The sequence below is a fragment of the Ostrinia nubilalis genome, chromosome 8 (assembly GCF_963855985.1).
Source record: "Ostrinia nubilalis chromosome 8, ilOstNubi1.1, whole genome shotgun sequence".
Taxonomy (NCBI): Eukaryota; Metazoa; Arthropoda; class Insecta; order Lepidoptera; family Crambidae; genus Ostrinia; species Ostrinia nubilalis.
This window is the reverse complement of record NC_087095.1, coordinates 5506505-5518920: the sequence shown is the minus strand read 5'-3', so window position 1 is coordinate 5518920 and position 12416 is coordinate 5506505. Positions and strand designations below refer to the sequence as shown.

Here is a 12416-nt window from a genome sequence, read left to right as displayed (position 1 = left end):
CGAAATTAATTTTCAATGCTTTCTTTTAGCCACTTGTCCCACTGCCGACAAACGTACGAATCGAACGCAGAAGTGAGTATAGGTAAGAACTATGCTACCCTTGTTGTAATCGAGTGCATGAAATCGAGTAAATAGGACTAAGTCGGTTGCCTTCTACAAGAGCTCTTACACATTCAGGTAGTAAAAAAATCCATTGACCCCCATGTCGATATTTTTCTGGGGTTGCTTCTCCTTACCCTTTGACGAAAAGATCCAAAAACCGGCGGACTTCTCCTTCCATTGGGACACAAAAACTCGGACAGTTAAAGAAAATCATACTCTATTCCACTCACCTCAAGGTCGATAATCTCCCTGGGGTTGGGCGCGCGAGGCGGCACCTTGACCGCGGGCACGTGCACGCCGTCTTTGTGGACCTTTTGTGTATTTTCTTTTCATTTCGTCGCATCGTCAGAAGAAACGCAACTCTTCTTGATTCGGGGAAAAAGACTAACATTTTGTTCGGGTAGTCGAAGAAACATTCCAATTTACCTTAAAGTCGATGATCTCCCTAGGATAGGCGAATAACATTTCTCCTTGTCCTATGTCGAAAAGGCTCAAAAACTAGCGTCTTCTCCTTCAATTGGGACGAAAACAAGAACTCGAGCAGTTAAAGAAAAACATACTCTATTCCACTCACCTCAAGGTCGATAATCTCCCTGGGGTTGGGCGCGCGAGGCGGCTCCTTGACCGCGGGCACGTGCACGCCGTCTTTGTGGACCTCCACTTCTATGTAGCGCAGTTTGCGTTCCATTTCATCGCATCGTCGGACCTCGTTGACGAACTTGCGTTGGAACGCGTTCACGTCTGGGTTCAACTGGAAATGGGATTATGAGATTAGTATTTGAATGATTAAGGTTCATTTTAGATCTGTGGGAGAATCAAAGTAACTTATATCACACAGAATCCCTAAACTTAAGTGGCTGTAGACGGTAATACAGCTCGTAGAACTGACGGCTGTAGGGACAGAAAATTGTAGAGTGAAGCGAGACCTACCTATTAGTGTAGACAGGCCTATCTCAGGAAGTATAGGTAAGTACCTATTACTTTTCAGGATATTTTAAAGATGAGAAGAATCGTAAACTTGTCACTGATTCTACCTCTAATTTTAGTAGATAACGGTATGCAGTTGAATAATGCCCGTTTTCACCATAAATCCCTATTTTTTAAGTGACTCCTATGGTAACACATAACAGGAATTTTGTTTTCATACGGGTCACTTAAAAATTAGGGATTGATGGTGAAAACGGTCATAAGACTTAGGTTTACATAGCAAGAAAAAATAATCTGTGGAAAACTAAGATCTAGCTGACCATTATAGCATTTAAACTACTAATTAAAATAAACAAGTCAAGTTAAATGAGGTGCACCTTACACCAGCAAGTCGATTATGGAGATGCATTTAGATAATTAATTAAAGAAAATGAAGGACGAGACTGGCAGGTAGAGATAAAAAAATAAGAGCTGAATTAGCAATACTCTGATAAGTAGATAGCATTTTATACCTAAGAGACATCGTCTTAGGCTAAGTTGCACCACCTAACTTTGACCGTAACTTTAACGATATCCGGTATGTATGGATTTTGACAGATTTTTCACGTTTGTCAAAGCTAAAGTATCTACATGGTGCAACCCAGCCTTAGTACATATTAGTGTAGTTTTAAATTACATTGTTTAGTCAGATTCTAGGTACTTAGGCATTGTCTTGTAATGATTTTACAGCCGTCAAATCATGGGCTATACAAGTTATAATTATCATCAAGACACGAAGCAGCTTCATTAACATTTTTAATTAAAACGTGCTGAGTAATCTCGGTTATTATCCTAGAGTTAATGTCTTGTTGTGACTCATCGTCTAACTAAAAGGCATTTTACCGCATTTTGTCGGTAAAATTAGTTTTTCAATGTCGTATGCGATTTTAATGTCTATGATGTAATACCAGTAATACTTAGTCTATGGTGTTAAATAGGATCTAGATCAACCTTCAGCAAGGTCTAGCTAGCTAGGACCAACAGTCAGTCTAGCGCTGACTATCTGAAGAGTCATAGAAGTATTTATTTAATTTAATTCATTCAACTTATTTATACGATCATCATCATCACCATCATCATCTCAGCCATAGGACGTCCACTGCTGAACATAGGCCACCACAATGCTTTCCATGTTACCCGGTTGGTAGCGGCCTGCGTCCAGCGCTTTCCTGCTACCTTTATGATGTCGTCGGTCCACCTTGTGTGTCGACGTCCCACGCTGCGTTTTCCGATACGCGGTCTCGATGATTACCTATATTATTAAGGCCTATTTTGAGCAGAAAGAATATTTAAAAATAATCCTATTATTTTTAGGCAAAACATGTTTTAACGGTGACGTCTACAAGCAACGGTAATCTAAGTACATAATTGGAAACCAGTTTTAACATAAATAGCTAAGTATAATCAAAAATACTCAGTAGGCATATTTTCTAAAAGTATAGTTGCGAATCATAATATAATGATATTCATATCGTTGATTTCCATTTCCTACGATCTAATTTACTTTTTTTTACTTAGAAAATAATTAAATTAGTTTATTAATTAATTAATAAACAATAAACTGTTTCCGATAAAGAAGATAAACAAGCCGTAAATCTAATAATTCAGTAGTTTTTTTATGCCTGTAAATTGTCTCTGAAGACACGCTACAATAATAAGTACAAGCAAAATTATACCTTTTTACTGCCGTTAGTTAATTTTCCTACTCGTACTTACGACATCACATCAAGCTTATCACCGTATGAACTGTCTTATGTCCGATGCAATAGGTGCTAGTTTTCAACAACAAGTAGTCAGACGTACCTACTGACGACTGTTATCTACTTGCTGCTGTCAAGATCACATTAGTAGGTATTATGAAAGGCATGCCAATTAGATTTATTTGCTGTGACATGCATTACTTATTTGTCTCAAAGCCATCTAGCCGTTATGCAAGACTTGCGAAACTCACGCGCATACATCAACATAGCACAGAGGCTGAACCGGTCCGAAACCAGTAGGGGAACCATACTATTGAATAAAACACGGATAAACACTACCCTAAATTAGTTTCCGAGACCGGGACCGTGGGTTAAGTTAAAAGTGGGTCCAGTCAACGGGAGACTCCTAAAGCATTCGATAGACACATCTTCAGTAGAGACGGAAAAGCGCTTTTATAAAAAAATGCGATGTTAAATACACGATTCGCACACCGCGTGTGAATTTTAGTTGTTTGTTTACATGCAATAGCTCCGAATAATTAATACTGGTTAGAGGCAACCAGAATTCTCAGAGCTTAATTAAACATTGAGTAATCACGTTAATTCCTCTAATGTTCAAATCAAACACGGGTCGGAAGGTCGGTCCTTGTACAGCCGACAGCCAAATCAGCCAATCTAGCAATCAGCAGTATGCTGTAAAATTGTAATGAGGGCTATCGTTTTTATACTTAACAGTTGGCACCCCTGGCGATTGACAGGACCTTACTCTACAGTGGCGCCATCTTGATGAGTGCAAATTTTAATGCGATAGTCCTCCTACCACTTTAGCGCTCACAAGTTGGCGCCACTGTCTTCGCTACTAGCAAGTGACAGGACCTTACTCTACAGTGGCGCTAACTGGTGAGCGCTAAAACGATAGCCCTCATTGCAACAACATACGATACTCAGCGTTTGGCTTGATGTGCTCTTGTGTCTAACACCAATCGTTCCAATGAGCTTTCGCTCTAGATTTTCTGCCACACTTTAAATTGAGACACACCATTGTCCCAATGAAAGCACTCATATCAAATAACATTAAAATGTCTCTACATTTGCATTAATGCAAAAAATCAAAACCAAAATGTCCGCAAAACCCCGGCTACCTGGCGACCCTGGGGCGTGTCCATCACGGGACCGAGGCCGCCGCGCCCGAGTGCCTCCGAGCCTCCGACAAAAAACTATTTTGACCGGGAGAAAGACTGACGACATCGAATCTCGGATCTGCCGGACGCACAAAAAATTCTCGACGGTGCATCGGAAGGTCGCAGACACGCATTCAGTTGCGATCAGGAAAATAGATTGAATCAGCTGTGATTCTAGTTTGATTTTATTTAAAATACGAAGAAATGAAGGTAATTAAATTAGGTACATCATCATCATCATTTCAGCCATAAGATTTCCACTGCTGAAAATAGGCCTCCCTGAATCATTTTCATTTGTAAGTCCAGCGGTTTCCTGCAATCTTTATAAAGGTCACCTTACCATCCTGTGGGTTGTGTGGAACCTATTAAATAATAACCAAGTAAGTAAATATACATGAACCAAGAAGAAAGGCACAACAGTAAGAAACATGACAGAAAAGATTACGGTTTCAACAAGTTGAAAATGTCTCCAAAATACTAATTTAGTTGTAAATTAAATGTTCCTTCTATTTAGTAAAATGCCAACCTACTTAAAATTCAAAACGCTTGAATGTGTAACAAAATCTAGTACATTTTTTCAAATGGCAATTAGCATAATGCGGGCTGTTATTTAATTTTATTATTTTAGCTAAAGACGCTAGCTAGAGACATGAGGAGGAAATTGCCATAGCAAGGAGCAACTGACCTTGCGCATTCTCCTCGCCTTGAGAATGTCATTGCGTCTCGCGCACGCCGAATGCGCGAAATGAGAGCATTTAGGAGTTAACATTGAGGCGTCCTTGAAAACTTATTGAATTACGTTTGGAGTCAATCTAGTTGAACTTGAAAGGTGTTGACTTTCAGTTGTGCCATAATATAGCAGTCAATGGGCATTTGTATGAGTAATATATGTATAGAGCAGGAATGATAATAAATTGGAAATTAAAGGCTTGTGTTTTCGCGACTGCACTCATGATGTTTCCCTCTCACTCCATACTAAAAATTAACTCCATATTATTAACTACTAAAGACTTTTTTTTATGGTTCTGATTAAACCGTTCAAGTTGCTTTATTCTTCTTTAATTTTAATAAGATTTGATTTTTTTAAATCCCTAAAGAGGAAGCTCTTGGCCTGCATCTCATTTGATGGAATGGATCGATCAGGCTGAAGGTACAAGCGATTGCTGAAAAAAAGCTGTAGCAGATTAAAATCCACACAGGAAGAGTGAATAACATCATGTCATTGAGCCCGAAACAACATTAGAAAGATAAATATCAGCAGTTGAATTAACGGCCAAAAAACACAAATCGTTAGGACCGAGTCATACTCCCAATAATAGAATAAATAAAGCTATCGGGACTCAAACAAAATGTACAGAAGACGATATCACGTCTAGTGAAAATCTGTGGCAATTTATTTCTTGCAGTAAGAGCGATTTTGGAACAAGAATGTATTCTGATGTTCTGTCGACTCTACCTACAGACTGAACAAATTATTTTTAATTGAGCTCACAGTGTTATAATTCAAAGCATTCTAGATCTGACATGATAATTTCATGTGTATGTTATTGCAGCATTTATTAATTTAACTTATCATTAAGATATTTAAAGCAATTTTGCAAGTTGACAGAGTGGTTGGCCTCTCTTTCGAGCCGCGAACAAGTTTAATAAGAAATATACTGGAAAGAAATACTACTTAGATGCTCGGAGTCCATGTTTAGTATGCACTATGCACCTGCAGAGGTCATTAAGATACACTTACAGCCGTAAGCGCCGCGAAGTCTACAACACCTATGAGACAAGACTATACACCGAATGTCATATTACAAATGAATTAGTGGCAGATATCTACCTGCTGAAATGCAATAAAGTTCAAAACTTATTGCGGTTTCAGCTTAACTTATGTTTCATAACAGGTAAATATTATACATAGTGTGCGATATGACTCTACGCTTAATGTCACAATACTCACAATAAATTATTATTACTAAGAAATACCCACTGAAATTCATTATTAGCTCATTCAGAAATTCCTACAGGAAATGCAAACAAATTCTTGCAAATAGTGTTACCTATACTGCTCTTATGTTACATAATAAATATTTTTGTTGTTTTAACCTCTACACGCTTCAATGAATCACCACGAGTTTTTCGCACTAGTTTTCGCATTAGTTACCTACTTACGTTGCTTAGTCTTGTGTCTGGCTAAAGCCTCTTTTTTGCACTATGTACCTACCTATCTGTCTAGGTATTGCTTTACAAGGTCGTCTATTAAGTCCTGTGCCTAAAGCCTAAGGGGACTTGGTAGTTAGTAATGTCCAATTATCACAGTACGATTATAAACCATGACTTGCAATGGACCTTGCCATTTGAGCCGCAGGTACATGGTACAGTCGACATCACATTAAACTGTAGCAAAATAGCCTTTATTATGAGTACATTAGATGCTGCAGTATTTGAGCGCATTGACATTTAGAGCGCTTTCACATCAAGGTGATTTAGCAGCGCGACAAACGCGCGACAGCCGCGCTACCATATTATGACAGAAGATGCCTGCTGATGCCTGCCTTCAAATTTAAAAAACGCCCGCTGCCGCGCTGCTGTCGCGCTTCTGTCGCCCTAATGTGAGCGCACTTTAGCTTGACATGTTGTCGTCTGTAGATATATTTAATCTGTGCCGCGGGCGAGGAGAGCCTGGCCTTGCCTTCCGACCTTGGCTGCCGAACTCAACTCGATCACCTTAATTCGCCATTTGTGCCGCCATCTCTTATGTAGCGCTGGGTGTGTGACAATTATTTCTTACAGGTGAGGCCCTAAATAACCCTCAAACATGAATCTAAAATCAAGAATAGACTCAAGCCTATGAAATGTGAAACAAAGGGTTGTGGTTGAATTTTGAACGTGAATTCAGAATATGATCGACTAAGATACGCCGGCAGCCTACACTGTTCGCAAGAACCAATATGCTAAAAGAGGCGCCAATTACCAGAACGTTGCGTACACTTAATTTAGTAGCTAGAACCGTTGACATATTCAGCTGGTTTTTGACTGAATTCACCAAGGTTACATTATTATATTTTGTTACAGAGATAGCGGCAATTTTAACGTACGTACGCAATTTTATGTACTAATTAATCTACTCTATCGCATTGGGGTAACCGGTGATGTTAGAGATATGATTGTTATTAATTAATTAAATAAATACATAAAAAAGAGAGAGATAAACTTACAAAACTGTGCGAATTTAGAAGAAAATCATTGTTTAATGCCAGTAATTTAGAAGTTCAAAGTTACTCTGGAATTCACAGTTACCGTTAGAGATGATTCTACTTGTATACGAAAAACAAAAAACTTTACGAATTATGCGAAGATAACAGGCATAATTCATTGATGTCACCGATTAAATCCAGTATTCGCGAAGTCTTTAAAATTATAATTGGCAACCTTTGGCCGGCTACATCGATCAGCTGCTAGCATTTATACACCCACGGCCAAAGTTCAAGAGTTTTTAAGCTATTAACGCGTTTAACGACCGACGCTAATACGCTAGTCGAAGCATATAGGTAACTTCGATTCACAAGATGTATTAATTACATACATGTAAGAATAGATTTTGCCCATGTCCGCGACTTCTCCGACAGTGTAGACGTAGATTGACTAAAAGCAGCCTTATGTCTGCTAAATTCTTGAATGAATGAATGAATTCCTGAAGACATTCTGGAACGCGGTTAGGTTCGTTCCAGAACCTTACTTGATGAAACCAGCCTGTGTGCTATTCTGATGTAGGTACATTATGGGGCACACTGAAAACCAGCGTCGTGGCCTTCCCCACTGTGGGCCACGGCATATGCTGAGTGGAGTCCCATTACGATGGGCATCGCTGTTGTAACAGGGTGGTACAGCTCAGTTCACTTTTTATTTCCTTGTAATATTTATGTGCTATTTCTGTCTTTTTTCCATATACTTTCTTTGTTCTCTAAGTGATGTTCATCGTAATAAATATTTCTTTCTTTCTTTCTTTAATTAGCTTTATTCGCTATGTTATGTGAATAACATAAGCTAAATGACTGGAAGCTATCATTGTATCAATTTTATCAAAATTATTGTAGTAGTTTTTGCGTGAAACATCTACAACTCAACATACAAACTTCCACGTTTAAATATCCTGGACCATTTATTTTATTTTCATTTATCTGTAAATATCGTCTGATTTTCTTTTCATTTAATTTTCCAGACCCTTTTCTTTCCACGCAACACAAACACAATTTGTCATCTACAGACCTATTCAATCAACATAGTGAGGTAATCAACAATAGGCGATATAAAGTCCGTGTCACAATACTATGATCGATTACAATCAACACTAACCGGCCATATCGGCAGATCGGCTCGCAGATAAATGACAATGCTACTGCTCGTTGATCAAGCGGCTCCTTTGCCAGTAGATCGCGATAAGTTTTATTGGTGTAGGTGCAGTAGCTAATATAAATTAATAGTTCGGACTCGACTCAGACAAAAAGCTAAAAGTTTCCATTGAACTTTCAAACACTATGACTGGTGGATTATTAGCTTAATTACTGAACTTACCTTTATTTGTTAGCATACTGGGATAGAAGACGTAAGAATATTACCTTTCATGTTATATTATATCTATTCTAGATCTAGATCCTGGCTACACAAGACGCACGACGATTGCAGCGGTGGTAAGGAGAGGTGGGAATAGTCCCGTATATCTATTCTATTCGTTACGGGACGGTTCCCACCTCTGTGACTCCTATACCATTGACCGCCGATAAAATCCCAACCCTTGGAAGTCAAGTTTTTTTCCAGGGTAAGGTTAAACATCCGCAGCGAAAACAGCGAAATCAATCAGAAGAACATAAGAGGAGGAGGATGAACGGCTTACCGCGCACTATACTTAAAGGCTTTTAGAAGAAGTGGGAGTCCTGCCTACACTACGTTACCCGGCCCGTGGTCGCCACTAGAGAACTTTTCTGCCCCAACGGCCATCAGTTTTACGAGCTTATGTGCCCTGCCACTGCCATATAGGTTTGTAATTTCTCCGGGCTATGTCAGTCCCTTTGGTTCTCCTGCGGATCTTCTTATTTCTGATTCGATCACGCAGGGAAACTCTGAGCATAGTCCGCTCCATCGCCTTTTGGGTGACCTTGAGCCTTCTTATAAGGCCCATAGTAAGCGACCACGTTTCAGATCCATTCATAAAATATTATCTGTTAACTTACGTCTCTGAACTGCACTGTGCCGGCTTCGCCGAGCTCCGAGACGGAGGTATAGGCCGCCTCAGGCTGGATGAAGAGCTGGCACAAAGCCATCTCCTCGCTGCGGAACATCGCCCCCATTCTGCTGGTTTATGGCCCTCCCGTTCTGTTGACAATGGATAGATAGATAAATAAAAGGGTAGACACATCAAAAATATGGAACATGAAGTAAAAGGTCCTAAAGAGAAATGCAGACTTGACTTGTAATCATTTATTAAGGTTTGAAGATTTTTTACTTAGCCTCAAAAGTTTATTTGAGCCGTAATTTCAGCGTGAGCTAAACCGAATAAGAGTAATAGGTAGGTACCTAAGACCTACAACATTCAATACCAAATCCATTTAATCAAGTAAGAAATCAAATATAGAAAGACTGTTTATTGCCCATACAGGGAAAATAGACAATACAAAATTCACTGGAAATATAGGAAGCCACAAGCTTTTATTTATGCATTAATCAATCTTACGAGGCGTAGATTCTTCTTACTCGGGTTTTAGTTTAGGATGTATAGGAGGAGCTTTTGAATTTGAAAGTTTATTTGAATTTGATGACGAGCTAATTATCTCCTACTAAAACAACGTATAACTGAGCGCAGATTTTCTCTACAAACTGTAAGCATCTTATAGCATTATCATCATTATCATTTCACCTCGACGTTTCACAGTCATTGAGTCAACCGATCGCGTTTCTCATGACTATATCTAAGCAATTGACACAATTTTCAAATACATAGAGCTACCTCTTGATAAATCATTCAAGAGCAAATAAAGGTAGTCGAGTACCCTTTTTAATATAATGACTGTGTCGCAATTATTTTATTACTTAAGTATTTATATATTTTTGAACAACTTGGTAAATGAGTACCTGTAGCCTAATAAGGATAAGCTTTTGCTATTTTATCGATTTTACGCGATAAGCCTATACATAGGTATGTCGTCTAAAATCAACGATATGATTTTATCACTGCGTGCATCCTAGCTTGTCTGGTCTGTCTGCTGTCTTGTGCTGTCTTGGGTGTGTGATTTTGATTTTTTTTTAATAAAAACTATTAGTTGTTATCAAAAGCATTCTTACAAAATTATGCGTGTGAACCTTGAATTATTTTAGTCATTACAGGTTTTTACGTTTTGTAACAACACACGTGCTCATATTAAAAGACGATAAAATTACAAACGAACTTTGTGTCAATTTAACTTTGCTTAGTTAGAGTAACTTTAGTCAGTTGGCTAATCTCTCACATCAAGACCAATTTTGAAAAATTTTGCTGTACTTAGAGATTGGTTAGACCTTGGGTGTGGACATATGCTACTTTTTATTGGGAAAATAAAACTAAACTAGGGGATCAAAGTTTTGGAAATAGTAACCTAGGTATTTTGGATCGGGAGACGCACTAGTCTTTTGAGATTCACGCGGACAAAGCCGTGGGCTAAGCTAGTAAATAAAAAGAACATTGGACAGAAGTTACATCATATGACAACTGTATTGTATATGAACGGTTATAACAACAATATGTGCTCGGGGCCGTATCTGATTGGAACAGAGCTATTTATTTATCGAGCGCAAATAACTACGGGCAAGGTTGAGAATGATTGTCATTGCAAAACTTATCGACATAATAAGCTAATAAGCTACTGTTGACGTGATGCCATTGACAAGTTATTGAACTATTGTTGATTTAATGGTGTTTTAGTCTTCAAGAACAATATGAGAGCAATTTGAGAATGGCAAATGGCAATGTTCTTGGTTGAAACGTTGGGCCAGATCCCGCCAAAGATTTCTGATTTTATTATGTGTCCGAACAGCTAGGTACTGCGCGTAGAATTCGCTGCCTGCTGCTGTCTTTCTCGAACATTATAATCCGGGCCTTTCCAAGGCGAGAGTGAATAGGCACTTACAGGGCAGGCATGTACCATCCTAGACTGCATCTCACTTAACATCAGGTGCGATTGCGGTCAAATACCTGCCTTGTTCTGCAAAAAAAACCCAGTGTTGTTTTTACAAAATAAAGCCAATATCAAAAGTGCCAACATTAAATTGGCATCTGCTTTAAATTTTAATTGGTATAGTGAGATACCTAAACATTCTTAAAACTACAGCCGTTTATTTATTTTCCCAAACAAAAGACCCCCATCTCATTTGCCGTTGTCTATTGCGGAAGCATTTTAGGTTCTACAATTGGATAACTACTAAACTAGCCGCTACGATGAAAAGAGTTAAGTTATGCGCAAGCGCGTCACACGTCCGTGGAACTAAAACCATAAAAATTACGTATTACGTGTAATCTATTTGAATTGTAGCGACTAATTACGGCTGTATAAACTTGAGTGCGGCGCATTTGAGACAGATTGAGGAATATTGCTCTCACTTAAAGTTATTTGTATACCTACATATACTTACCTATCTTGATGACGAATTTACAGATGGAATTTTTTTAACGTAGAGCCCCATGAACCTAATCCTAATCCCACCTCTTCTTCCCAATTTCCCACTCGTGTAGGCAGGATCTACAGCTGGACTACCAAACTTGACCAGTAAAGTCAAGTTTCCAGGAAAAAGCTCAACTGACATTGGATGTGAGCTCTAAAAACTCTAAAAATCTAAGGGTCCTTATAGTTTGGTTTGCGGACTTTGGATTTTTTTGCATACCTACTTTGTACGACTACATAGGAGTTTGTTATTTATGAATTGTGTAATTGCGCCTATTATAAGATTTACACGGTAATGTACATATTATAAAAACGAAACGCCTATGCTCATAATAAGGTGTAGTTTTTAAAAGGAGAAGAATAATTAAACGTCCGGGGTTTGCGTGCTGTTCAATAAAAACACATTGTTACAGCCCACACGTCACAAGAAGGCATTTTGCAACGGCGCGAACAATATCCCCCACGTAACTTTGTAACTTTAAGCTATCATTGACATTCAGAACATGTCAGTAAGACGAATTGGCTATCCATGCAAACTCCATTAAGAAAACAATCGACCCAGCGTGTCAAGGTTACAGAATAGTCGAAAAACTTAGTGATCATCGTCGTTCCCATCCAGTGAAGCAGGAATCGCATCGCGGCCGACCACAAGGCCGGCTTTTTGCAGCGATACAGTTTTTTGCCCCAACCAACCGGTCTTTCTCTATAACAATAGCGGCTTATTGTACTCACAAACTATTTCCTAAACAAGTATTCTGGCAAAAACCAAAGGAAGTTAGGGAGAT

General features: G+C 38.8%; 1 protein-coding gene across 3 annotated transcripts in view; it reads right to left on the bottom strand.

The window, feature by feature from the left end:
* Window positions 1-12416, bottom strand: part of LOC135073809 (V-type proton ATPase 116 kDa subunit a1) — a 41337-nt gene that overhangs the window by 10223 nt on the left and 18698 nt on the right. For 2 of the 3 annotated variants that reach the window (XM_063968006.1, XM_063968007.1), the window contains exons 2-3: window positions 9172-9313; window positions 677-853 (exon numbers count right to left, since the gene is read on the bottom strand). In XM_063968006.1, the coding sequence (XP_063824076.1) occupies window positions 677-853; window positions 9172-9288 (294 nt within the window). In that variant the 5' untranslated portion in view covers window positions 9289-9313. Of the gene's footprint in view, window positions 1-332; window positions 434-676; window positions 854-9171; window positions 9314-12416 lie in introns of those variants that run through there. The other variant, XM_063968008.1, reaches the window with a different exon arrangement.